We start from the raw sequence: 27,579 nt of genomic DNA, 5'->3' as shown, positions 1-27,579 counted from the left end.
CCTGAACCTCTGTAACCTCTGGATAGGGACATGTAGGAAGTTCAAAAACTCCACCTGACAAATAGAGAACAGAACATAGCTGCCTCTTTTCTTGACTGAGTTCAAGGTTAGCCGAGCAAAGGTACATCATGATTTGCTCTGTGCCATTCTGTTGTTGTTATGTGCTTCGATGACGACTTATGGCCACCCTATGAATCAGTGACCTCCAATAGCATCTGTTATAAACCTGTTCAGATCTTGTAAGTTCAGGTCTGTGGCTTCCTTTGTGGAATCAATCCATCTCTTGTTTGGCCTTCCTCTTTTTCTACTCCCTCCTGTTTTTCCCAGCATCATTGTCTTTTCTAGTGAATCATAGCTTCTCATTATGTGTCCGAAGTATGATAACCTCAGTTTCATCATTTTAGTTTCTAGTGATAGTTCTGGTTTAATTTGTTCTAACACCCAATTATTTGTCTTTTTCGTGGTCCATGGTATCTGCAAAACTCTCTTCTAACACCACATTTCAAATGAGTTGATTTTTCTCTTATCCACTTTTTTTTCACTGTCCAACTTTCACATCCATACATAGAGATTGGGAATACCATGGCCTGAATGATCCTGACTTTAGTGTTCAGTGATACATCTTTGCATTTGAGGACCTTTTCTAGTTCTCTCATAGCTGCCCTCCCCAGAAATGACAATGGGTTTTTCTGTACACACACTCACACACACCCCTTTGCACTTCTGGACTGATTGATTGATGTACTTATACATCCCCCTTCACGATGTTAGATTTCAGGGCAGAGTACAGCATGACAGAGCAAGACTGCAATTCTGGTCAAGACTGCATGTATGTGAGTCCCACTGATATTAAAGACAATTACTGTCCAAAAAGTTTGCAGCTTAGATGTGTTCATAGCAATGGAAAGGATCAGATGATGCAATTCCCGAAACCGTGTGCTGGAGGGGGAACATTCTGCACTAGCTCAGAGGCTCTTGGGTCAAAGCGGCACAATCTTCTCAACGCAGAAGCCCTATGAAAGAAAGGGAGGCAGAGCCTCCTTATCATGCCCTTGCTGTGGGTGGTTGCTAGGGGAACTGGAGAAGGAAGTGGATGAGAAACACTTCCGGGGAATGAGGGTTGCTTTCGGCTGGAGGTAAGGGATGTCTGTTGACGGGGCAGGTCAGAAAGAATGGGTCGGGTTTAATGCTCCTGTTTAGGCGCTTGGAAAACACTGTGTAGTGGCTGGGAATATTCTGTTACACGCCTGTTTTGAAAATTAAAATATTGTTCTCTTTTTAGGGGACCAGCCTCTGCATGCATGGAGGTGCAAAACGTGCAGCAAAACAGTATTTACCCAGTACTTGTTAGAAATCGCCTTCAGGTTTCTTTTTTCTCTTTTATTTTTCTCCCTTCCTCTTTCTCTTTTTCCTGACTGTTTTTAAAATGACACTTTGCCTGTCGACGGAGTAACTAGTAATTAGACAAGAGGTCACGAAATGCTATTTTATTGGTTCAGCTTTCTTTCTTTTTCATTTTTTAAAAGCGTATTCTCTGGGAATGGGTTTCGGAAAGTGAGAGTTAATGTGTCACTTTGCAAAGAGGTGCACTCCAGGCATAAAAATACTTCATGAAGCCTTTATGGGATTAGTGAAAGCATTTTTGAAAGTGAGGTTTTAAACTTGGATTTCTAATAGCAAACATATCTAGCCCTTGAACTGGGTGGGAAGGCAGTCATCTCACTTTCTCCACACAAACATAAAAGCCATCCTACTGGACATAATAATTGAGCCTGGCCTAATTTGAAATGCAACCATTTGGGGAAGGACTGTAGCTTGGTGGTAGAGCATCTGCTTTGTAAACACAAGGTCCCAGCATCTCCAGGTAGGGCTGTGAAAAACCCTTGCCTGAAACTCTGGAGAGCCACTGTCAGTCAGTGCGGACAATATTGAGCTAGATAGAACAATGGTTTGACTCCTTGTAAGGCAGTTTCCTATGTTCCACTTCTGTAAGAAACAAACCCAGAAACATAGGAGGCTACCTTATACCAGATCAAACTGTTTGTCCACCTTACCTAGTACATTCTCTGAATGGCAGCAGCTCTCCAAAATGTGATGTCTCCAGAGGCCTTTCCTATCACTTTCTACCTGTTCCTATTAACTAGAGTTGCTGGGAGTTACATAGGATTCTGTTTTATACCAAGTCAGACCATTGGTTCATCTAGCTCAGTAGTGTCGATAGTGAGTGGCAGCAATTCTTCAGGGTTTCAAACAGCAGCCCTTCCCAGCCCTACCTGGGGATGCCAGGGATTGCATCTGTGATCTCCTGCATGCAAAATATGTGTACCAAGATATGGCCCTTCCCCTGGATTCTTTTTGCATACAAAGGTACACTACTAGGACTGGCCTTATCCTGAATTGGTATTCAGGATTTGGGCAGGAAAGCAGCTCTCAAAACAAAAATGAACCAAAATCTCTGCTCCCTTAGGTTTGTGTTGAGGGGACAGAGGCATAACTGCAGAGTGACTGAAAAGGTTAAATATGATAGAAGCAAGCAGGTAAAGAACAAGCAATAACATTTTTCTTATCAAATTCCATCCTGATATTATCTAGCTGATTTTTTTTTAGACCCAGGTGCTTAAATTAGACTTGCATTAATGTTTATTTGAAAGTTCTTTATGTGCTGCCATATAATAAAGAGTTCTCAGGACTCTTCACAAAATAAAAACAGCAAAATATACAATAGTGCACTGTGATGTTCCTGCTTCTAGTGTAAATATGGTAAGTGGTGTTTATATAGAAGACATATGGTAAGTGGAGTGAAAGAGGAGGGGGGAGTACATGAGCAGTAGAATGCTGGATGATTGGCTGAGCGTTTGAATGGCTGGGAGTATAAATGGAAGAATGACAGTTGAATCTGGGGGGATGTTGGGAGTGTGGAGAAAGAGGTGTTTGAGGGGGGAGGTCAGCAGTGTGGAGAAAGAGGGAGTTGGAGTTCTGATTAATAATAAGTCAAGTACAAAACAGGAATAGATGAAACATTCTAAAACTAATCTTGTTATTTCTGATATTTAATAAATACTTATTTGGTTTACCAAAGGCCTGATCCTTGGCTGGGGGATATACATACCAGAAGGGAGGGCAAGGTAATTACCAAGGCTGAACAGAAACAGTATCTAATGGTGGCAGCGCTGAAGGGAGGAATAATAACAATTCAAGTATCCAGAGCAACCCAGAGTTGTATGCGTTATCTATAAAGATACAAGGGGGTTGGGAACAGCATAAGCACACAGTCACAAAAGTAACCAACTAGAGAGACTCAGGCAAAGTCTCTGGGAGTATTGGTTATAGGACGTGACTGGTGGTGCTGCCTAGCAGGGGGATCTAGTGAGATCTGTGCTAGAGCGGAGTGAGAAACCATATAAAGGATGGTCCGGACTGGTGGTATCCCTGGTGGTGCCTAGTGAAAGGCAGTAGCTACAAGCAGGTGGGAACCTGACAGGGAGAACCAGGGAAGGACGTCACATGCACATCAAAACAGCTCCTAATTGAGATCAGAAATGAGATCAAATAGTGACAGGTAAAATAACAGAGCTAAGAACAAGATTTTTAACTGCCAGGACTGGGAAATGAAAAGTATTTCCCTAACTAAAAAGCACTGATGTAGGCACCAGGTGAGCCTCTCTAGTGGAGGGCATTCAACAACTGGATGCCATCACTGAAAAGACCCTTTTACTTGTAGCTACCTGACACACCTCATCTAATGGGGGCACTTAAAGAATGGTCTCTGGCAAAGATTTCATGGTCCAGGCAGATAATCTGGGAAGCAGTGATCCTTCAGATAATATTATCACAAGCCATGAAGGGCCTATATTGGTGTTGTGGTCTTAAAAGGAAGGGCCAAAGATGAGCAAATAATTATCACTGGTATCTAGCCCCCAGCTCCAGGAGATACCAGTTTGTATGTCACTATGAGGATTGCTTTGTGCCCCACTGGGTGAACCTGATTATGCCTATTTTTATATTCTTAAGTACCTAAACTCTGCAATTTGCTCACATTATGAATAACTTCTGTAAATATATTTCATTATAAAAATAAAATTCTTCCTCCAGTAACAAACGACTAGCCCTTGCGTCTGAAAAGTTCTGGACCCTTAGTTGTCTCTTGTTAGCTGCACTGGAGCGCTCAAATGAAACCTACCCTCTCTAAATGTATGTCAAAAGCGTGGAGTGGAAAGGGGGGCCAACATTTCCCCAGCCTCTCCCACAGCATTCACATGTTCAGCCCAGCATGTGAAAGGATGCCTGTGCGCATATGGCTGCACATGTATAGGCGCTGAATGTACCAGCATCAGGATGGAACTGGGAGATATACAATGTGCTGAACACACGGACAGTGGGGATGGGGCTGTGACTCTCATGGATGTTTGGGTGGGGCTGGCAGATACGCTTCCCCCTCTATACATTGGATATATATGTGCGAGGAGGGCATCTGCTCAGGGTTTTTGTGTTTCTAGAGTTGGAGTGGAGTAAGGTAGGAGAGCTACTTGGGGAAAAAGGAGTAGAACAGACATAGCAATACTAGAAAGAAATACCCTTTCCTATGGAGTGTAATTGCTCCGTTCAGTTGTACTTTTATTTGATTGGTTAGATTAGTCAATTCGTATGCATCTCTGGAAATATATGATGTACTACTTGGACATTTGATTTCAAGCAGCCTTTTTCTTAGTGATTTAAATTGCCTTGATTTAAATCAGGGTAGCTAACAAGTGCCCCTCCAAATGTTGCTGGACTCCAACTCCCATCATCCCTGACCGTGGGCTTTGCTGTCTGCAGCTGATGGGAGTTGGAGTTCTGCAACATCTGGATGGCCACAGATTCCTCACCCCCAATATTTAAATGAATTCACCATGCAAAACGTTGTTTTTGTTATATGCCTTCAAGTCGATTATGACTTATGGCGACCCTATGAATCAGTGACCACCAAGAGCATCTGTCATGAACCTCCCTGTTCAGATCTTGTAAGTTCAGGTCTGTGGCTTCCTTTATGGAATCAATCCATCTCTTGTTTGGCCTTCCTCTTTTTCTACTCCCTTCTGTTTTTTCCAGCATGCAAAATACTCACTTCCATATGTTGCTGCAGGCTTTCATTTAAATCCCAGGCCTGTGTCTGGTACTTACGTCATCTATTTTAGGCCTGGCTACAGGTCAGCAAAGACTGGATTACTGTCCAGTACTGGATTACTGTCCAGTACAGTAAAAAACAAACAAACCTAGGTCTAGGTACAGTTAGCCAGTCTGGATTACTGTAATTCGCTCCATGTTGGGCTGCCCTTGAGGTTGGTTCCAAAGCTGTAACTTTTGTAAAATGGGGAAGCGTGACTGCTCACTGGGGCAGGATATTGCCATGTTACCCCACTGCTGAAATAATTTCACTGGCTGCCAATTAGCTACCAGGCTAAGTTAAAGGTGCTTGTTTTGATGTGTGAAGGTCTATACAGCTTGGGAGCAAGATACCTGAAAAATCATCTCACCCCTTATATGCCCAGCTGATCACTGTGTCACTGACGGCTGGTGGCTCCATGTCAGTGGGGCAGTGGAATCTACTTGCATTCTGCAGATGAGGGCCTCCTATAGATACCATCTCATCAGGAAGTCTTTTCCCCACATTAGGAAATGGACTTTTAGTGTTGTGGCACCTACCCTTTAAAATTCACTCCCCTTAAATATTAGACAGGCACCATATGTGTTATCTTTTCGGTGCCTACTGAAGACCTTTCTCTCTCAACAAGCCTTTTAAGTAGATATCTGCTTGCAGTCTGCATCTGTATTGGAACTGTTTTTAAAATGTTTTTAATTATGTTTTTTAATGTATTTTGTTTTAAATATGTTTTTAAGGTGCTTTGTTTTTAAGATGTATTTAGTGCTTGTTTGCTGCCCCGGGCTCCTTTTGGGAGGAAGGGTGGCTTATAAATGCTAATAATAATAATAACAACAAACAACAACAACTAGGTGTGCTTCTGCCCTGTTAATATTAATGTAACTTGGGTTTGCCTAACTATGCAGTGGATTGTATTCTTTGGGCTCGGTCTAATTGAGTGAATAGAGAGGCTAAGTCCAGAAGAGTACCACAAAGCTTAATAAGTTGTGGAATTCTCTCCCCACAGAGGTGTGTCTGGCATCTGGCAAATGCTGAAGTCACACCTCTTTACCCTTGCCTTTGACACCCAAGTTGTGTGTTCTCAGGATCCACCCTATTCCTATGGCTGTAATTTGTTTTAACTGTTTTTAATACTAAATTTTAAATTGTAACTTGCCCTGGGATCAGCTGGTGAAGTTTGGCTAATAACAACAACAACAGAGCCTTCCCCACCTCTCTTCTCTTCCCCACTTAAACAACAGCATGGAAAGGTGTGCAGGCAATATGAAGGGCATTGCACATGGATGTAAAACTGGATGTGCTAGGTGTTCATTGGTATGTCATTCCCTGAAATGCCCCCTTATGCTGCTTCAGTGCACTCCTATGCTCTTACACTGGAGGGAGGGGAGGATAGGAAAATTAGGTCTGAGCCTTGTGGGACTCCTTTGTACATGGATGCTGTGCTCAAAGTCAGCTGGTTTGAGTTTCTTATGTGGAGCAAATGTACATAATTTGCCTGTTTGTAATTCCACATTGTTGTGCCTGAGAGAGGCACAGGCCAAACTCAATTTTCCTCCTTTTCATTATGAAATGCATTCTAAGAGGCACTTCCAAACCACAGAACTTAACCAAATATTTCTTGCACAGTTCTCAGGCAAAGCACTTCAGAATTCATAACCAGTAATGCATTATGATGAAGCAACTGTTATCATACACCCTGTTTGCCTAAAGTTCCATGTGTGGTAGGAGCATAAATTACTGGCTTTCCTTGTGGTTAGAGTTGCCACGTGGTAGGTTTTTAAGTGGTCTTCACTCTGCAGATATTCATATTAACCCGCCCGGAAATCAGAGCTCCAGTTGCCCTGTCCTGTTCTTTGATAATACAGAAGGGCTGTAGGAGATGCATTTATTGCTTGGCTTCAGAACCTGAAAATGTGCAATGCACTACAGTATTAATTTGATTGATTGATATTTATATTTATATATAGCATTTTATCCTGTTCTCAGGCTCCCAGATTGGCGTACAAATGTCAGGCTTATCATCTAAAAGTCTCAACAAAAAAGGAAAAGAGATTGGTAGGGAAGAGGAAAAAAGCAAACTCAGGCATTGTTTCAGAGTAGCTGAAAGGGAAAGATTTCAAGGAGAGAAGGAGCCAAAAGTCCCTTGTCTATCAGCAGACCTAACAGAGTCCCTGCAGTCCCATGTCTCTCCCTCTCCTATAGCCTGATGGAATGGTTGCTGGTAGATGACAGTTGAGGTAGGAGCCTGATGAAGCTGGTCTCTCAGCAGAGCCGTTGGAGAGGACTTGCAGTGTCATGTCTCTCCATTGTACTATATGAAATACGTGTATATATATATTTATATACACACACATAATATTATGTTATATAATAGAGGAATCAGGGCAGCTCACATCAAATAAACATTTGGAATAACCTGCCATAAAGCAATTTAAACAAAAGAATAAAGGCTGCAGGTTAAATAATCAACAATGGAGAGTCAACAAACAATAGATTTCAGGCAGTGGGCAGACCAAAAGGTTGCTGGAATGGCAAAATTTTAGACACGGGTGGAAATCTGGTAAACAAAAGACAGAATTAACACCCCAGGGCAGGAAGTTCCAGATCTTTAGTGCTCCAGCAGAAAAGGCCCTTTCACATGTCCCTGCCAAATGTCCCTTGGAAGGTGATGGGACTTGCAGAAAGTTGATGGGCAGATTCATATGAGGAGGAGGATTCTCTTGTCCTGAACCATGTGGGGATTTAAAGGTGACAACTTGCCCTCTGAAATGCTCTAGGAAATGAGCTGGTTATCAGAGAAGTTGGCATTAGAATGGAGTGCTCCAAATACCTCAGCATCAGTCAAAATTTTGATAGCAGCATTTTGTGCCAGATGAAGTTTCTTTCTGAACAGTCATCATTACTTTACAATAGGAATGTTTGTTCTTTTCATTGCAGAAACTCAGCATCTCACATTGGTGAAGCGAGACTTGTGCCATGGCTGCTGAGCTGGACTTCTCACCCCCTGAAATCCCAGAGCCTACACTCATGGAGAATATCTTACGCTATGGCCTCTTCTTTGGTGCCATTTTCCAACTCATCTGCATTTTGGCCATCCTCCTTCCCATTCCAAAGACACACAAAATGGTAAGGAGTTCTTATGTGTAGAATGAAAAGGTGGAGTTTTGGGTTCTGCAGTGTGGCCTTACAGTTTAAGAAGAATATTGACAAATTGTTAAGTGTCCAGAGAAGGGTGTCAAAGATGGTGAGGGCCCCGGAAACCAGGTCTTATGCGGAAAGGTTGAAGGAGTTTGGTATGTTTAAAAGTTGACATGAAAGCCATCCCCAACTATTTGAAGGAGTTGGGTATTTTTAAAAGGTGATATGAAAGCCATCTTCAGGCTATCATCACATGAATCATAGAATCGTAGAGTTGGAAGGGGCTTATAAGACCATTGTATCCATTGCACAATGCAAATGCAGATGATGGAGCAAATTTGTTTCCTCTTGCTCCAGAAGAAAGGCACCAAAAGATTTAAATTAGAAGGAAGGGGGTTTCACCTAAACATGAGGAACTTCCTGATGGCACAGTAAGATGGTAGACTCTCCTTCATTAGAGGTGTTTTAAGCAGAGGCTGCAGCTCCACCTGTCAGGGATGCTATAGGAACAGATTCTCTTCATCAGCAGGGGGCAAGACAAATGGCCTTTGAGGTCCCCTTCAGTCCTGTGATTCTAGTACTTTCTCAAAAGTATTGGGCTGCCATTTCTTCCTTTTAGTTAAAAAATATGGAGGCATATGTCCCACGGCTGTATTTTGGCTGCCAAGACCCTTGCCCTAGAAAAACCTTTTTCCTCCAGACTTGAGAAATGGCTCTGGTAAGTCAGATACAGCTTCAGGACCCTGTATTGGCTTCCTGTTATTCAAAAGGGTTTTCATGGCAGTGGCCATAGCAATAGCCAGAATGATGGTGCATGCATTCTATGGATTTGTAGGTTCATCCAGTTTAGGATTTGGCATCGTGACAATCTTGGCTTTTCTCTTCAGATATGACCAGTACTGGAAGTAGCTCAGTAATCAGAGTACTAAAGTGAGGCTTTAATACTCTGCACAGCTCTCTCTCCCACAGCTTCTGTTAAACAGAAAACAATTTTATAAATGTGCAAACAATTGTCCAGGTGATCTCCTTGGACAGAAGCTTCACCTCTTTGTCAGGCATTTGTGCAGCAAGGGGCTGCAGACTGGGAGCCCAGTTTCCACACCAGCATTTCATTCCTAGCCTGACTGAAGCCAGGCTTAGAACAACTTCTTGGCCCAAAATAGGCATTAAACTGAGGAGCCATTGTTACATTCTCCCCTTTAGATTCAGAGTGTGTCCCATTTTCCGGTACCATCTGAGTCTTAAGGCAAATATTATTAGGGAGTCAGGATTGGTCAGGACTCCTTGTCAGGAATTTGTCAAGTAGAAAGTTTCCCATGCTTTCACTTTAAACTGCTCATAACTCAAAAACATGATGCACATTTTACAAACAAAATGAGAAGTTACTGGATAGTGTAACTTATTTATGAATATGATCAATCTTAAAGTTAAAAGGAAAAAATATGAATGGAATAGTATAGGGCTGTAGCTTGGTGGTAGAGCATCTGCTTCATATGCAGAAAGTCCCAGGTTCAAATACCAGGTTCAGATGCCAGACCATGCAGACAATATTGAGCTAGACAGACCAATGTTCTGAGTCAGTATAAGGCAGCTTCCTGTGTTCCTAAGAGAGTTGGAAGGGACCTCAAAAGTCATCTAGTCCAACCCGCACCACCAATGCAGGAAAGCAGCTTCTACAGGATCCATGATAGGTGGCCATCCAGCCTCTGATTAAAAATATGTGATGAAAGATAGTCCACTGCGTTCCGAAGCAATCTGTTCCACTGTCAATCAGCTCATACTTAACATTTAGTTTAAATCCTTTTTCTTTCATTTGAACCCATTGGTTTGGTTCCTACCCTCTGTAGCAACAGAAAACAAATTTGCTTCATCGTCCGTGGCATCCCATCAAATATTTGAAGATGGCTATCGTATCACCTCTTATCTTTTCTCCAGGCTTAAAACCTTTTTTTAAAAGTTATTGAAAAACTAGTTTAACCTAATAATGAGGCTTACAAAATTTCTGGCTAGATAAGAGATTAATATAAATACCTGGCTGAGGTTGTTCATGATTACCCAATGCACAGCTGGTGTTGATGGTATTTTGGAGCATCATCATTTATTACATTTCTGTCTCACCCTTCTTCCTAAAGGAGCCCAAGGTGACAAACAACTAACCAGTAAAACCGTTTTTTAAAAAATAAAAAAATATTTAAAACAGTTAACAACATTAAGAAAGAGCCCAGGGCAGCAAACAAAACACTAAAGCTGCTCTAAAACATATTAAAAAGAGGCTAAAAATATGTTAAAACAAAACATCTTTTAAAAAAAACTTTAAAAATATCTTAAAAAACAATTCCAACACAGATGCAGACTGGGATAAAGACCCTACTTAAAAGGTTTGTTGAAAGAAGAAGGTCTTCAGTAGGCACCAAAAAGATAACAGAGATGGTGCCTGTCTGACATTTAAGGGAGGAAATTCCAAAGGGTAGGTGCCACAAAAGTCTGTGTCCTTTGTTGTGCGGAATGGACCTCCTGATAAAATGGTATCTGCAGGAGGCCCTCACCTGCAGAGTGTAGTGATCAACTGGTCTTTCAGATATCCTGGTTCCAAGCTATATAGGGCTTTGCAAACCAAAATCAGAAACTTGAACTTAGCCCAGTAACTAATAGGTACTCAGTGCAATTCTTTCAGCAGCGGGGTGACATGTTTATTTATTCATTCATTCATTCATTCATTCATTCATTCATTCATTCATTCATTTATTTATTTATTTATTTATTATTTAATTTGTATCCTGCCCTTCCTCCCAGCAGGAGCCCAGGGTGGCAAACAAAACGCTAAAAACACTTCAAAGCATCATAAAAACAGATCTTAAAATACATTAAAACAAAACAGCGTTAAAAACATTTTTTTAAAAAACAACTTTAAAAAAGGGTTAAAAGCATTATTAAAAAACATATTAAGCAATTCTAACACAGACGCAGACTGGGATAGGTCTCAACCTAAAAGGCTTGTTGAAAGAGGAAAGACTTCAAAAGGCACCAAAAAGATAGCAGAGATGGTGCCTGCCTAATATTCAAAGGGAGGGAATTCCACAGGCCAGCCGCATTTTGCACCAGCTGCAGCTTCCGGACCAACCTCAAGGGCAGCCCAAGACAGACCGCATTACAGTAATCGAGCCTAAAGGTTACCAGTGCGTGGACAACAGTGGTCAGCCTATCCTGGTCCAGAAATGGACGCAGCTGTCTTACCAGCCAAAGCTGGTAAAAGGCACTCCTAGCCACTGAGGTCATCTGGGCCTCTAGCGACAAAGATGGATCCAGGAGCACCCCCAGACTACGGACCTGCTCTTTCAGAGGGAGTACAACCCCATCCACAGCAGGCAACTGACCAATTATCTGAACTCTGCAACCACCAACCCACTGTGCCTCCATCTTGCTAGGATTCAGACTCAGTTTATTGGCCCTCATCCAGCCCACCACCCAGTTCACGCAGCGGTCCAGGGCTTTCATGGCCTCTCCCAATTCAGATGTTACAGAGAAATAGAGCTGGGTATCATCAGTGTACTGCTGACACCTCACCTCAAATCTCCTGATGACCTCTCCCAAGGGCTTCATATAGATTTAAACAGCATGGGGGATAAGACGGCACCCCACAGCACAACTGCCAGGGGGCCAAAAGACAATCACCCAATGCTGTTCTCTGAAAATGACCTTGGAGATAGGATCGGAACCACTGTAAAACAGTGCCTCCAATACCCATCTCACCAAGTCGGCCCAGAAGGATACCATGGTCAATGGTATCCAAAGCCGCTGAGAGATCAAGTAAGAGTAACAAGGTTGCACTTCCCCTGTCTTTCAACTGATGAAGGTCATCCATCAGGGCGACCAAGGCCCATTCATTCAGACCAGGCCTGAACCCAGACTGGGATGGGTCAAGATAATCTGTTTCATGCAAGAGTACTTGCAGTTGTTGCGCCACAACCCTCTCAATCACTTTCCCTAAGAAGGGGGTATTTGCAACCAGTCGGTAGTTGTCACAACCAATGGGTCCAGGGTGTTGGCGATACCCTGCCCCAGTGAGCAGTTTTGTTGCCATATTTTGCAGTTGCAGCTGCAGCTTCTGGACCAACCTCAAGGGCAGTCCCACATGAAGCCCATTACAGTAATCCAGACTGGAGGTTACCAGTGCATGGACAACAGTGGTCTGGCTATCCCTGTCCAGAAACAGCCACAGCTGTTTTACCAGCCAAAGCTGTTTTACCAGCCAAAGCTGGTAAAAGGCACTCCTAGCCACTGAGGTCACCTGGGTCTCTAGAGACAAAGGTGGATCCAGGAGCATGTGCAGACTATGGACCTACTTTTTCAGGGGAAGTACCACCCTATCCAGAGCAGGCAACTGACCAGTTATCCAAACTCAGGAACCACCAATCCACAGCACCTCTGTCTTGCTAGGATTCAGACTCAGTTTATTAGCCCTCATCCAGCCCACTCCTGAGTCCAGGCATTTCAGAGGTCCAGGGAGTTCAGGCCTTATGTGGCCTGTCCCAGTTCAGATGTTACAGAGAAATAGAGCTGGGTATCATCAGTGTACTGCTGACACCTCGCCCCAAATCTCCTGATGACCACTTCCAGTGGCTTCATGTAGATGTTAAACAGTACAGGGGACAAGATGGTACCCTGCAGCACCCCACAGCACAACTGCGAGGTGGCCGAAATACAATCACCCAATGCTATTATCTGAAAAGGACCCCAGAGATAGGATTGGAACTGCTGTAAAACAGTACCTGCGATACCCGTCTCACCAAGTCAGCTCAGAAGGATACCATGGTCAATGGTGTCAATGTAACTCTCTCTCTATATATATATAGTTATCCATTTACCCCCCACACACACACACACCCAAAAGCCTACCTTCGTGATGCACTTGTTGCTTAGCTAACTGTATATGTGGCTGGGTCATATATAGTATGCTCCTGTGGGTCTGCTGATCACCTGGCTGCATCAGAAATATTCAGAAGGGGGAGTGGGGGAGAATCCATGGGTTGACCTGAAAGAATTCAAAAGTCATGCCCTGTACTATAAATTCTAGGCATGCAGAGATTACCAATTTGGATTAGACAAAGGCAATTTGTTTGGGGGTGTTTGCTTTTGCCCTCATGTATTCAAAGCAATCTCTAAAACTATGAGAGTTAGAATTATTTTAAAAGAACAAAAGCTGGAATTCTTGCAGGGCGAGGGATGTCACCAGACTTTGCCTCCTCTAGATTAGACCAGTGGTCCATCAAGTTCAGCATCCTGTACTTGACATTAACCGAGAACTGGATATGATGGTCTCTGTTGTCTTTAAAGTATAGTGACAAAATTAAAGGCAGTATATTTCTGAATGTCAGTTGCTGGGGAACACCAGCGGGAAAATGCGTGGTCTGATCCACCATATGCTGTTGAACTTATTTCTGATTCAAAATTGTTCCGGAGTAGAAGCTAATAAGCAAACCTGGACATGCCTTAGTTAGAGTAGCGATTCAACCTGCTCCGGTCTGTTTCCTCTTCCGAGGAACCTATATTTGCTGGAGAGCCAGCCTTTGAAAACTCGTTTTGGATTGAACATTAGAAGGCAGTAATGATCTTGCAGCAGCGGTGAAGTTTGAGTCCCTGAATAATAATGTCTTTTGCTCCATTTCTCTAGAGGGTTGAACTCTTTTGGCCAGCTTCCTGTGGGTGAATCACATCCTTTAGGAAGCAAGCCAAGGCTCCTTTCTTGGAAGGCCTCATGAGTGTGAATTGCAGTAGCCCTGTAACTTGAGAAATGTTTGAGCCAAGCTCACTGATGATAAGGATACGGTCAAGCTGTTCTCCTCCCCCTTTGTCACTTGGACCGCTTTCTTGGAAGCTTAAAACTAGCACAAATCTCTGCCATTTTCCTATGGCCTTTTCCAGTTGGCGCACATAGAGTTTGAGCATCTCTAGAAACCCAAAACTTATTTATATCAAAGCTTAGTTAATGAGGGGAAGCAATCTGTGTGTGGTTTCTTTCAGGAGCGCTAGCTCTACTCCCATGCATGTGTGGGATTATTTTCTCTCTCTCTGTTAATCACAATTACGTTCATATGTTTTTAGGTGATTAACGGAATCCTTATAGGGACCCAGAGCAAGCTTGAGTGAAGTTCTGTTTGTTGCATATAGAAAGAGAGGGGGGGGGAGAGGGGGAGAGAGAGAGAGAGGGAGGGAGAGAGAGAGGGGGAGGGAGAGGGGGAGGGGGAGGGAGAGAGGGGGAGGGAGAGGGGGAGAGAGAGAGAGGGGGAGAGAGAGAGAGGGGGGGAGAGAGGGAGAGAGAGGGAGAGAGAGGGAGAGAGGGAGAGAGAGAGTTCTGTTTGTTGCATATGTATATGTATGTATATATATATATGTATATATATATATATATGTATGTATATGTATGTATATGTATGTATATATATGTATATAAAATTTTTGTGTGTGATCATCTTTCCCAGATAGTAAGACAGTGGTCCAATGGTGAAAATATTTATTTCTTTTTTTATTAATTGCTATACTTATAAAGACAGAAAATAGTGATCCATTCTAATTTTTGTTACAACATAAAAAAGAGGAAAGAAAGAATGATCCAACCTCAAATTTATATGGTATCTGTTCCAATAATTCTCAAATGGGGTCCATCAGTCCAATAATGCAGTAGGATTACCCTTTCCTTGCCTTGTCCAAATCAAGCTTGTAAGTTTGTCCATACCAGCAATGTCCAAGCATTTAAATTTCCATTCACAAACTGAGGGGCTGGTTTGTGCTTTCCATTTCCTAGCCCAAACTATTTTTGCAGCAAACAAGAGATCAGAAACCATCAACTTTAAATTGCTAGGAATTGGAAAAATATATATTTATATCAAATTTGCCAAGATTAAAAATTACACTATGGTGATTTTTGAAATTATTCTCTTTAGTTGCCTTTACAAATTAAATGCTCATTTTCTTCTGTTTTGCTTTGGTAACTTGAACAGCCAAGGATTGTTTTTTTACAGGCATGTGCAAAAATACACTACCTGAGATGTTACTTTAACCAGAGATCTCCTGTTACCAGCCCTTTCCCCCCCTACTCTTTGCATTCCCCCCAGTTCTCCATATATGTATGTCTCTCTCTTTCTCTGTGACAGCAGCCATTTCTGTCCTTTTATTTATTTATTTAACAACATTTTAAAATTGCTTGAATATAAAGATCTCTAAGCTGTTTACAAAGAACATTGAAATTATCAATAAAACAATTAACAACAAGTAATTAAAACATATTTAAAACAATTAAAATGGCTAGAAAAATTAGAACAGATCAATATCTATGTGTCTGGATAGGCTTAGCTAAACAAGAAAGTTTTCGGCAGGTGCCGAAAGGAATATAGCAAAGGCGCCTGCCTGATGTCAGCAGGCAGAAAGTTCCAAAGAGTAGTGCTGCCACACTAAAATAATGATTTCTTACAAGTGCGGAATGAGTATTATGTGGCACTTGTAAGAGTGCCTGTTCCACAGATCCAAGTGCTCAAGTGGGCACATATGGAGTAAGGCGGTCCCAAGCTGTTAAGGGCTTTATATGCCAGTAGTAACACCTTGAACTTGGCCTGGTAAAAAAATTGGCAACCAGTGCAGATCTCTGAGCACAGGTGTTATATGCTGACAGGGTCTTACTTCCATCAGCAACCTGGCTGCAGCATTCTGCACTAATTGCAGTTTCCGGGTGAAGTGCACAGGAAGCCAGTAATCCAGTCTTGAAGTCACCGATGCCTGGACTACTATTGCCAAGCTCTCCCAGTCCAGGAATGGTTGCAGTTGTCTTATTGTGGGTGCAGCTGATAGAAGGCACTTCTAGCCACTGAGAGCACCTGGGCCTCCAGTGACAGAGCTGGATCCAGAAACATCTTCCAGACTGCGTATCTGCTCCTTTAGAAAGAGTGCAACCCCTTCCAGGGTAGGCAATTGACCAGTTTCTCAGACACAGGAACCACTCACCCATAGAGCCTCCATCTTGCCAGGATTCAAGCTAAGCTTTTATCCATCCCACCATTGCGTCCAGGAACCAGTCCAGGACCTGCACAGCTTCTCCTGATTTGGATGTTATGGAGAAGTAGAGCTGAGTATAATCAACATGCTGATGACACCTTGCCCCAAAACTCCTAATGGCCGTTCCCAGTTGCTTCATATAGATATTAAATAGCATTGGGGATAAGAAAGTACTCTGTGGCAGCCCACAGCACAACTGCCAGGGGGCCGAAAGGCAACCACTCAACGCTATTCTCTAGTGTCAGTCCTGTGGGAAGGACTGGAACCACCATAGCACAGCGCCCCCAATTCCCATTCCACGGAGCCAGTCCAGGAGGATACCGTGGTCAATGGTACTGAAAGCTGAAGAGAGACACCTCCTCCTCCAATTCCTTCAAAACCCATAGCATTAGCATGTCCTTTATCTTCCTTTAGCTACCTGTTCTGTGTTCTTCGCTACCTGCTGGCAGTTTGCCCTTCCCTAGTCTTGCTGTTCTCTCTTTCTTTTTCCTGCTTGCTTAGGTTGTAGAACTGAGGAGCCAAGCACATATTCGCAGAATGTAGACATTATTGTACACAATAATATTTAGTATTTGTTTGTTATATTTATCACTTGCCTCATGCAGTGAGCCTCCAGCTTGACGTACAATATGGTATAAAATATCAAACCATACCAAATGCAAACAATTCAAAACCATGCAGCCATTCAACAAGAAAAAATAGGTATTGACACCAGCACAACCGTATCTTTAAAACTCCAAATGCAAGCTGAAACTAACTGCCATCAGATTAAACAGAGACTAAAATTAGAGATGTTAAAATAACATTAAAATGTTAAAAGGCCTGGGGGAATAAGATCTTTGACTGGTATCAAAAGAATATTAAATTAGGAGCCAGGTGAGCCTTGTTAGGGAGAGTGTTCCACAAATTGGGGGGTCACCACCAAGAAGTCCCTGTTGTTGCCACCCTCTGTGAACTAAAGTGGCAACCTTGCATGCACTTTCTTGGAAATAATTGGTTAGTATGTGACTCACTTCTAAGTAAATATGCATAGGATCAGTCTGCATAAGCAGTTTTTGCATTTCTTACCTAAGTAATGTGAAAGTAAAGCATATAGAAATTTAGCAACTGAATATCTATTTGATTTTTTAAAACGTTTCTCTTTCACTTTCTGTTCCACAACAACAATCTTGGGATATACCAGTAAATAACACAAGAGGGGCTCATAGTGCTTTTAGTGTGCCATCACCCTGTGAGCATATGTCCAACATCTCTGTTGACTTTGTTCCCTTTAACAAACTGTTAATAGGATGCTGAAAGCTTTGAGACAAAAAGTTCAGAAGTGGTAAAGAAACCCAAAGCTGGCACTGCATCAGTGAACAAGAAACCAAAAAAAGAAACCAAGAAGAAGCGGTAGAACAGCTTGATGATGACACTTTCAAGACACTTTCTTCAAGATGATATTGTGAAAAACAACTTACATGTAAAGGACTTTTGATAAAGCTATGCTTATTCTTGTTTCTGGTCAAGAGGGAGGTACTTCCAAAAATGCCTTGAGGATTATTGTTTCATCTGATCTGTTGTAAATACGTATATGGTCTCCTGGACTTCTCTATTGAGAGTGGAACATCTTACCAATTACTGGGGTCTGGAGAGAGCAGGCCATCTCCTTTGTGATGCTTTGTGAAATGCAGATCCCGTGAAAGGGTTCTTGGGCCCTCAGAATGCTTTTCCCCATATTTTTAAAAGACAAAAGGATCAATCACTGCAGCTTATTTTCTGTGTCGCTGATGAAAGGGATCAACCGCTACAGCTTCTTATTTTGTATGTCGTTGATGTACTTAATATATCTGATGTTATAATCTAATGATTGTGTTTTCACACTGTTTTTTTTAAAAATGCTCCTAAATCCTAATCTTCCTGAATATAGCTTTCCTTGAATAATTTTTTCTCCAACTTCCTCCTACTGTTCGTGCCTAATTACATCAATAAGTCACCTCTCTCATCTCTGCTTTGAAACATATTTGAGCACTCTTCTTTTTTAGGTTCATGTGGGCTGAATGAATGGGAACTATAACTCATATGCAGTGAATGATAAGTAGTGAAAACAAGAGTAGAGGCAACTGTAGGACAGTTCTAAATTTTGCTCTAATGCACACGATTCAGCTCTGTAAATAAAACAAATTCACGCACAGGCGTCTTCCAAGCAAATCCATCTGGAAACCTACGTCCTCACTGTGGGAGGCTGTGTGGATCCAGAATTGGCCTCCACAGTCACTTACTGTTAAAGACCTTATCTTGGAAGACAATCTTACTCAGCCACGAGTGATCGCCAATGAATGAATGATGATGTCTGTGTAGACAAAACAAGGCCACTGAGAAACAAGAGGAAGGTATTGGCATGCTTGGGGGAACCCCAGGGTTTGTAGAAGTAAATAAAAAGCTTTGGGGGGGGGAAATGGAAGGGGGAGGCAACAAACCGTAAGGGTTGTATCCAACATAGCCCTAAGGCAGGGTCCCATCAGCACACGGATTACCTTTTTGCACAACAGGACCTTCCCCCCTCTCCTCCCCCCATGTGCACCCTAAATTGGTTCTCGGGGTTCCCCCAACTCTCCAGAGAGATTTGGGGAGGGCACAGGGGGAGGAGAGTGGGGAAAGTCAGGTTGCATTAGAGATAATCCTTGTACTGACAGGACAAGGTAATTGAATAGCTGGACAGCCATCTGTCAGGAATGCTTTGATTTGGATTCCTGCATTGAGCAGGGGGTTGGACTTGATGGCCTTATAGGCCCCTTCCAACTCTACTATTCTATGATTCTATGAATACCACTGCAAACCTCAAAACAACCAATTGATGCCTGAGCCTGCTCAGTACCCATTGTATTTGGGGGGGGGATTAAGGACACCTGAGAAGTGGGGGAAGGGAGGGAGAGAATCCCAGAAGAGGATCTGACTGGAACCTTGTACTCCTCACTGCAGGACATCTGACTGCCTCTCCTGCCTACGAGAGATGGGCTGCTATACACATTTTTTTATTTCATGTCCTAGCTGACATTTTTATATTTATATCCTGCTTTATTAATTAGAATTCTTGGAGACTCATGTCAGATCCGTCTTGGAACACGCCTAACAATTTAATTCTAGATTCAGCATTCAGGAAAGCCTGGAAGACCAGATATAGAGCTCTTAGAATGCAATCATTCTAAGGTGCACTTGGTATGAGCCAAGTTTGATGCCATCTTCATATTTCTGACCACATTTCGGATCTCTCACCAATAATGTACTCAAAAATAATTCTTACGTGCCTCTTGTATTTATTATCCCTTTGAGAAGAGAAGACTATTTCAATCCTGTGCTGCTTTAGGAAGTGACTGGCAATGCAGCTGAGTACTTATAAGAACAGGTTGTGGTTGCATTCTTCTACTTTGGTGTGTTTTTGTATTGGCCCTTCTGAATTCAGTGACAATCTACTTAACCTTCTCCAGAAAGACTTTGTTTTTGTGAATATTAGACCTTCCTACACTATTTGTTCTGTAACTAAAGACCACTTGTAACAAATGAAGATCAGAATTCTAGTCCAAAACGAATCAGCTGATAGTAGAAAGATAAGTTGCCAAAGTTCCTTAAGGCATATTATAAAGGACAGTCCCCTGTTATGGGTCATTAGCTTTCTGGTACGGTTAGTATTCCGGTCCAGCAGCCTCAGGTGAATAACACTCATTTGCTGCTGTTCCTGGATAAGTACAGGAGGCAGGTTTTACCATTCTCCATTATTAAATGTGGTCATATCACATGTTCAATCCCTAGAGCCATCTCTCTGTGCGTCTTGGAAGAACTGCAACATATTTTTTTTATATTATGCCTTTCTGGTAATAAGGACTCTCTTGCAACCTAAATACTTGTAAAACTGACAGAAAGATTAGACAGCCTTTAGGTGAATAACAGATTTCCCCGTTGATGCCTAAGTTCATTGCCCTTGAAAGTTTTCATGACAATAGAGAGAAGTAGCATGATCTATTCAGGAATTTGAACTGGCTTTTTTTTTTTAGGAGTGAAAGATAGTTCCCCTTAGTTCTTCCCCTACACTTAATAATGGAAACAATCTAGAACACACATGGAAGGTTCCCATAGGCTCAACACAGCCCATTTCTCTCCACTGGCAAGCAGACGGGCAGTCATATTTACTGGTTTTAGCGAAAGGCCTTTGCAAAATGTATGATACAAGCAATAAATATATATTTAAAATATAGAAGTTTAAAAAATCATATCACTACCATTCTGGCAAGAACAAAATAATCTTATAAATTACATTTATCCCATGCACAGTTAACAGCAATCAGTGCTAAATATTCCTTCCTTAATTTCCTTAGCAGCAATAGCAACGAGGGCCACACAACAGGTTCTAAATTCATTAACTAGCAAAGAAAAAACCCACATCTGACTGATTCTGATACAAATTTCTGTTATCTTTTCCTCCCCTGACATAGGAGGCGAACACAGGCCTCCCCGTCCCCTCTATTCCAGTGCCTGCACCATTGCACAGGCGAGAAGAGGAAAACGGGGCTCTATTGAGCCTATCTGAATCTTGTGCATCCATGTGCTGTACCACAGTGGACTGGATCATGCTGAGTGCCTTGATCTTTGCAACTGACACCAAGGTTTATGGTTCATTTTGCCTGAACATTGTTTGTGAACTATTGCATTACGATATATTTTCGAACACCATTCTTACGTGCCTCTTGTATTTATTATCCCTTTGAGAAGAGAAGACTATTTCAATCCTGTGCTGCTTTAGGAAGTGACTGGCAATGCAGCTGAGTACTTATAAGAACAGGTTGTGGTTGCATTCTTCTACTTTGGTGTGTTTTTGTATTGGCCCTTCTGAATTCAGTGACAATCTACTTAACCTTCTCCAGAAAGACTTTGTTTTTGTGAATATTAGACCTTCCTACACTATTTGTTCTGTAACTAAAGACCACTTGTAACAAATGAAGATCAGAATTCTAGTCCAAAACGAATCAGCTGATAGTAGAAAGATAAGTTGCCAAAGTTCCTTAAGGCATATTATAAAGGACAGTCCCCTGTTATGGGTCATTAGCTTTCTGGTACGGTTAGTATTCCGGTCCAGCAGCCTCAGGTGAATAACACTCATTTGCTGCTGTTCCTGGATAAGTACAGGAGGCAGGTTTTACCATTCTCCATTATTAAATGTGGTCATATCACATGTTCAATCCCTAGAGCCATCTCTCTGTGCGTCTTGGAAGAACTGCAACATATTTTTTTTATATTATGCCTTTCTGGTAATAAGGACTCTCTTGCAACCTAAATACTTGTAAAACTGACAGAAAGATTAGACAGCCTTTAGGTGAATAACAGATTTCCCCGTTGATGCCTAAGTTCATTGCCCTTGAAAGTTTTCATGACAATAGAGAGAAGTAGCATGATCTATTCAGGAATTTGAACTGGCTTTTTTTTTTTAGGAGTGAAAGATAGTTCCCCTTAGTTCTTCCCCTACACTTAATAATGGAAACAATCTAGAACACACATGGAAGGTTCCCATAGGCTCAACACAGCCCATTTCTCTCCACTGGCAAGCAGACGGGCAGTCATATTTACTGGTTTTAGCGAAAGGCCTTTGCAAAATGTATGATACAAGCAATAAATATATATTTAAAATATAGAAGTTTAAAAAATCATATCACTACCATTCTGGCAAGAACAAAATAATCTTATAAATTACATTTATCCCATGCACAGTTAACAGCAATCAGTGCTAAATATTCCTTCCTTAATTTCCTTAGCAGCAATAGCAACGAGGGCCACACAACAGGTTCTAAATTCATTAACTAGCAAAGAAAAAACCCACATCTGACTGATTCTGATACAAATTTCTGTTATCTTTTCCTCCCCTGACATAGGAGGCGAACACAGGCCTCCCCGTCCCCTCTATTCCAGTGCCTGCACCATTGCACAGGCGAGAAGAGGAAAACGGGGCTCTATTGAGCCTATCTGAATCTTGTGCATCCATGTGCTGTACCACAGTGGACTGGATCATGCTGAGTGCCTTGATCTTTGCAACTGACACCAAGGTTTATGGTTCATTTTGCCTGAACATTGTTTGTGAACTATTGCATTACGATATATTTTCGAACACCAGTATGTAATATTTGTTAAATATCAAATGCGACAGAGCAGGAGAAATGAGTTTAAGTTGACAGGCTGTTTTGTTTAACCCAGGGATGGGGCACCTGTGGCCCTCCAGATGTTGTTGGATTACAACTCTTATCATCCCTGATAATTAGCTATGCTGGGTGGGGCTGATGGTAGTCCAATGACATCTGGAGAGCCACAAACTCCCCATCCCAGGTTTAACCCCTTTCTAAAAAGAAAAGTCCGTCATTCATGTCTGCCTAGAAGTCATGCATCATAAACCTGCAAACCGTCCTAATCAAAGCCATGTAGGGCTGGCTGAGGTTAGCAAGGAGTGAAGAAAAGGCACTTTGCATGTTCTTAGAGGCACTCTTATCTTTACTGTGACTTCTCAACTTCCAGGGCTCTGGCATTTAACTTTTTATTTCATGTTCTAATGTCATCCCACTTTTCTGCTTTAATAAAACACAAAGCGGTTAATAAAATTAACTGCCAAATACTCATAAAATCCAAAATGGATTCTATATTTACACTTAGTGTGGAAAACACCTACCTACGACCTTTTTGGGCTGAGACATTCAGCAACCTTTCAGAGATTTAGATCTAATTTACAATCTTCATGGTGCACTTTACCTCACCCTTCCATCTTTGCAGAGAGAGGAAATAGTAAGACTATACATGTCTACTCAGAAGTAAGTCCCATTTGGTTTGGGGCTTGCTCACCAGATTACAGCCCAAATTACCTTCTTTCTCATGGGATGATTCTTCTCCAAGAGGAGGGAGCAATAATTAAAATGCTCCTCAAGCCTAGTTATGCTCTTGCGTTATTTCCCACTCATTTTCACCAGGCCTACTTCGGAAATTCCCAATGGATAGTGCCCCAGATTTCTGCAACAAATTCTCTTTCCAGGATTCAGTTTTCTCCATCTCAGCAATAAGCAGGTAAGATGATGTGTTGTGTTAACAGAAAACACGTTTGCATTTTGGGTTTCTCTCCCCCTCCTTCCCACCCACCCTTTGCAATACATCACTGCAAATCAGCTCTCATCATTATGACCGAGCTATATCTGTTGTCCCTTCGAGTGAAAGTGATTATGTTAACAATGTGTCTTTGTGTGACTCCTGCACTGGTGGAACAGTCCCCCGAGCCCCAGTAATAAGTAGCTCATGACCAAAAATCCTGGTGGGCGCAGTTCATTTAAATCCCTATTAATCTTTTTCAGACCTCATTTACTTTCATTCCAATGCACTCACTTTTTTTTTAATCTGGTTTGGATGTACCTTCAGAGGGTAGAAGAGAAATGGAAGAAGCCTTTGGGCTGCTCTGAAGCAGACAAGTGCCTGTCTTGATTTCTTCTCTCAGTATCAGAAACTGATGGTTTCAAGCTATGTCTCAGCAGGTAGTTTTAAGGCAAGATGCTGGTGGTGAAAATGTGCATGAAATAAGATCTTGATGACACAGACGCCCGGTTTGAATTTAGGAGATTGGGAGTGAAGGTAGTTTCATTTGTTCGTTTGATTTATAGCCTGCTCTGTCCCAAGGCCTCTGAGCAGCTTACACGAATATTTAAAATTATACATTGGTAAGTGTGACGCCCTTCCCTGGCTCTCCCTGTCAGGTTCCTACCTGCTCGTGGTTACTGCCTGTCTCTAGGCACCACCAGGGACTCCACCAGTCCGGACTGTCCTTTTTTATTGTTTCTCTCCCCGCTCTAGCACAGATCTCAACAGATCCCCCTGCTAGGCAACCACCAGTCACATCCTAATACTAGTATTCCCAGAGACTCTGAATACTGGTATTGTTATTCTCTTCACCGCTGCCACCATTTATTACAGTTTCCCTTCAGCCTTGGTCATTACCTTACCCTCCCTTCTGGTCTGTGAAACCCCAGCCAAGGATCAGGCCTTTGGTAAACCAAATTAAGTATTTATTAAAGATAACAAAGCTAACAAGATTAACAAGATTTCTTCTTAAGGCACATAAGCATATGGTTTTACTCAATACTAATCCGAACTCCACCCCCCTCCTTCTCCACTCTCTCCTGGCAAACCACTCTCTCAAACCCACCAAACAACCCACTCTTTCTCTTCTCCCCCCAGATTCCACTCTCACTCTTCCTTTTATACATTCAGCCATTTTAAACACTCATCTAGCATTCTACTGCCCATTCACTCCCCCTCCTCTTTCACTCCACTTACCATGTATCTTCTAAACAACCAACACTTACCATATATACATTAATATACGAACATCACAATTCCCGCCCCTTAAAACAACAGCAGAGTATTATTCCTGTTCCAGGATTTATACGTCGTGTTAACAATATAACAAGTCTCTATGGGGAAAATGTCTTTTTTGTCCCTTCATCTGGTCACGTCACTGCAGTCCCAGCCACTTGCCTGGAAAGTCCATCGGCCAGTACATTGTCCTTGCCTTTGATGAACTGGAAGTCCACTTGATAGTCCTGTAGGGCCCAGGACCACCTCTGCAGCATAGTGTTATGGTTTTTCATAGTCTGCAACCATAACAAGGCCCGATGATCCGTAGTCACTGTGAATCTTCGTCCCCACACGTATGGGCGCAACTTGTTTAGTCCCCACACGACCGCTAGGCACTCCTTCTGGACCGACAAATAGTTTTTCTCCCTCGGCGTCAGCTTGCGACTCAGGTACGCCACTGGATGTCTGGTGCCTTCTCTCTCCTGTAGCAAGACGACTCCCAGCGCCAGGTCCGACGCATCTGTAGCCACGATTAATGGTTTCTCATAGTCTGGTGCTATTAATATGGGTCCTTGGCACAAGGCTTGCTTCAGTAGATCAAAAGCCTTCTGACATTCATCTGTCCATACCACATGCTCAGAACACTTCTTCTTTGTTAATTCATGCAAGGGGGTTGCTATTTCCCCAAAATTTCTCACAAACTTCCTATAAAATCCAGCCACACCCAGAAATGCCCTTACTTATTTTTTGGTTAAGGGGATCGGCCACGCTTGTATTGCCTCCACCTTGCTCCATAAGGGGGTGATTTTCCCACTCCCCACCTTATGTCCTAAATAGATTACTTCCTTTAGTCCAAACTGGCATTTCTTAGCTTTTATTGTGAGGCCTGCTTTTCTTAAGGCCTCCAATACTGTTGTCAGGTGTTGGACATGCTCAGGCACCGACTTGCTAAAAATGGCCACGTCATCGATATAAGCCACTGCAAAATCTGACATGCCTCGCAACACAGTGTTGATTAGCCTCTGAAATGAACTTGGTGAGTTCTTTAGTCCCATAGGTAAGGTCACAAACTCATATAACCCATCTGGTGTACTGAAGGCAGTTTTGGCTCTGGATTGCTCGTCTAGTTCCATTTGCCAAAATCCTTTACAGAGATCTAGTGTAGAGATAATGGTTGCTGCCCCCAATAACTCTAACATTGCATCTACCCTAGGCATAGGATACGCATCTAGGACAGTAATTTTATTGATTAGCCGATAATCAATGCAAAACCTTGTCGTTCCATCTTTTTTCAGAACCAGGACAATACTTGAGGCCCAGGGACTGATGGATTCCCTGATCACTCCTAATTCCAGCATATCTTCCACCTCCTTTTTGATCTCATTCAAAACTTTCCCATTCACACGGTACGGAACAGATCTGATTGGGGCATGATCTCCAGTATCAATGGAATGTATAACTATACTGGTTCGGCCAGGTTTGTTGCTAAAGAGGTTCCTATAGGTTTTCAAAACTCTCAGAATCTCTTCTTTTACTTCCTCCTTCACCTCCTCTGACCATTCCACTTGATCTACCCCTCCTTTGTCTTTGCTTTCCTGTACCAAATCTGGAAGTTCAGGCCCACTTCCCTCAGGGAATAAGGTAACTTGCAACACTTGTGCATCCCTGGTATGGTAAGGCTTCAACATATTTACATGAACCACTTTGCTTTTGTCCAATTGGTCTGTGGTGATTACATACGTCACTGTGTCAAGCCTTTCTCTGATGGTATATGGTCCTTCCCAGTTAGCCTGTAATTTGTCATGTTTCCTGGGTATGAATGCCATAACCATATCTCCCACATCATACACACGTTCCCTGGCTGTTCTGTCGTACCAGTAACGTTGCTTCTCCTGTGCTTGACTCAAATTCTTTTTCACCACCTCCATCACTGATGTTAATTTATTGTGGAATTCCAATACAAAATCTACTACAGATGTTTTGTACTCTCCCAGGGTTCCTTCCCATGAATTTTTTAATAGTTCCAAAGGTCCCCTCACTTTTCTAGTGAGCATGAGTTCAAAGGGTGAGAAGCCTGTTGACTGTTGAGGGACTTCTCTGTATGCAAATAAGAAGCATCCCAAACGTTCATCCCAGTCTTGTGGGTGATCTTGAACATAGCTTCTTATCATGCCCTTCAAAATGCCATTGAATCTCTCTGTTAACCCATTAGTGGCGGGATGGTAAGTAGTGGTCTTTAGATGTTTTAGACCACAACATTTCCACATACATTGCATCACTTCTCCCATGAATACACTGCCTTGATCCGTCAGCACTTCATGAGGGAAACCCAGCCTCATAAAGATTTTTAATAAAGCCTCTGCCACTACAGGGGCTTCTACAGATCTTAGTGCTTCTGCGTCTGGGTACCTGGTGGCAAAATCCACCACTACCAATAGATATTTCTTGCCATGCCTTGTGGGTTTGGAAAAAGGGCCCACCAAATCTATTCCCACTCTATAAAAGGGTTGTCCAATTATAGGAAGGGGCTTTAAGGGTGCCTTAGTCTTTACTCCACTTTTTCCCACCTTTTGGCAGATACCACAAGATAGACAATGTTGTTTTACATCTTTGGAGATGTTTGACCAATAATAGTGTGCTGCCAATCTCCTCTTGGTCTTTTTTATTCCCAGATGTCCTGCACATGGGACATCGTGGGCTACCTCTAGCAATCTGGTTCTGTATTTGCTAGGTACTATCCATTGCTTCACTGGTTCACATTCATCCTTTCTCTCAGCGGGCATCCACAGTCTATATAAAATCCCATTCTCACACACAACTTGATTCCTCAGTTTGTCAGTGAAAGGAATCTGTTGGGTCAGAGCTTGTTCCTTTATCTGCTTCAAACTTATATCTTTATGCAG

General features: G+C 42.3%; 2 protein-coding genes across 3 annotated transcripts in view; one reads left to right on the top strand and one right to left on the bottom strand.

Moving 5' to 3' along the window:
- The window catches only part of GHRH (growth hormone releasing hormone), a 65,024-nt gene that overhangs the window by 15,780 nt on the left and 21,665 nt on the right, over positions 1 to 27,579 (bottom strand). The window lies entirely within an intron of this gene.
- MANBAL (mannosidase beta like) lies at positions 1,032 to 18,170 on the top strand. Of its 2 annotated transcripts, none has more exons than XM_061630313.1 (3): positions 1,032 to 1,136; positions 8,078 to 8,266; positions 17,613 to 18,170. In XM_061630313.1, the coding sequence occupies exons 2-3, from the start codon at positions 8,117 to 8,119 to the stop codon at positions 17,718 to 17,720; spliced, it is 258 nt and encodes an 85-aa protein (XP_061486297.1). In that variant the 5' UTR covers positions 1,032 to 1,136; positions 8,078 to 8,116; the 3' UTR covers positions 17,721 to 18,170. The 2 variants fall into 2 exon arrangements, with proteins under 2 accessions (XP_061486297.1, XP_061486298.1); XM_061630314.1 differs by lacking the exon at positions 1,032 to 1,136 and adding an exon at positions 1,341 to 1,364.

This window comes from Rhineura floridana, chromosome 6 (genome assembly GCF_030035675.1).
Source record: "Rhineura floridana isolate rRhiFlo1 chromosome 6, rRhiFlo1.hap2, whole genome shotgun sequence".
Taxonomy (NCBI): Eukaryota; Metazoa; Chordata; class Lepidosauria; order Squamata; family Rhineuridae; genus Rhineura; species Rhineura floridana.
The sequence above is the reverse complement of the archived record's forward strand: the minus strand, read 5'-3'. Positions and strand labels throughout refer to the sequence as shown.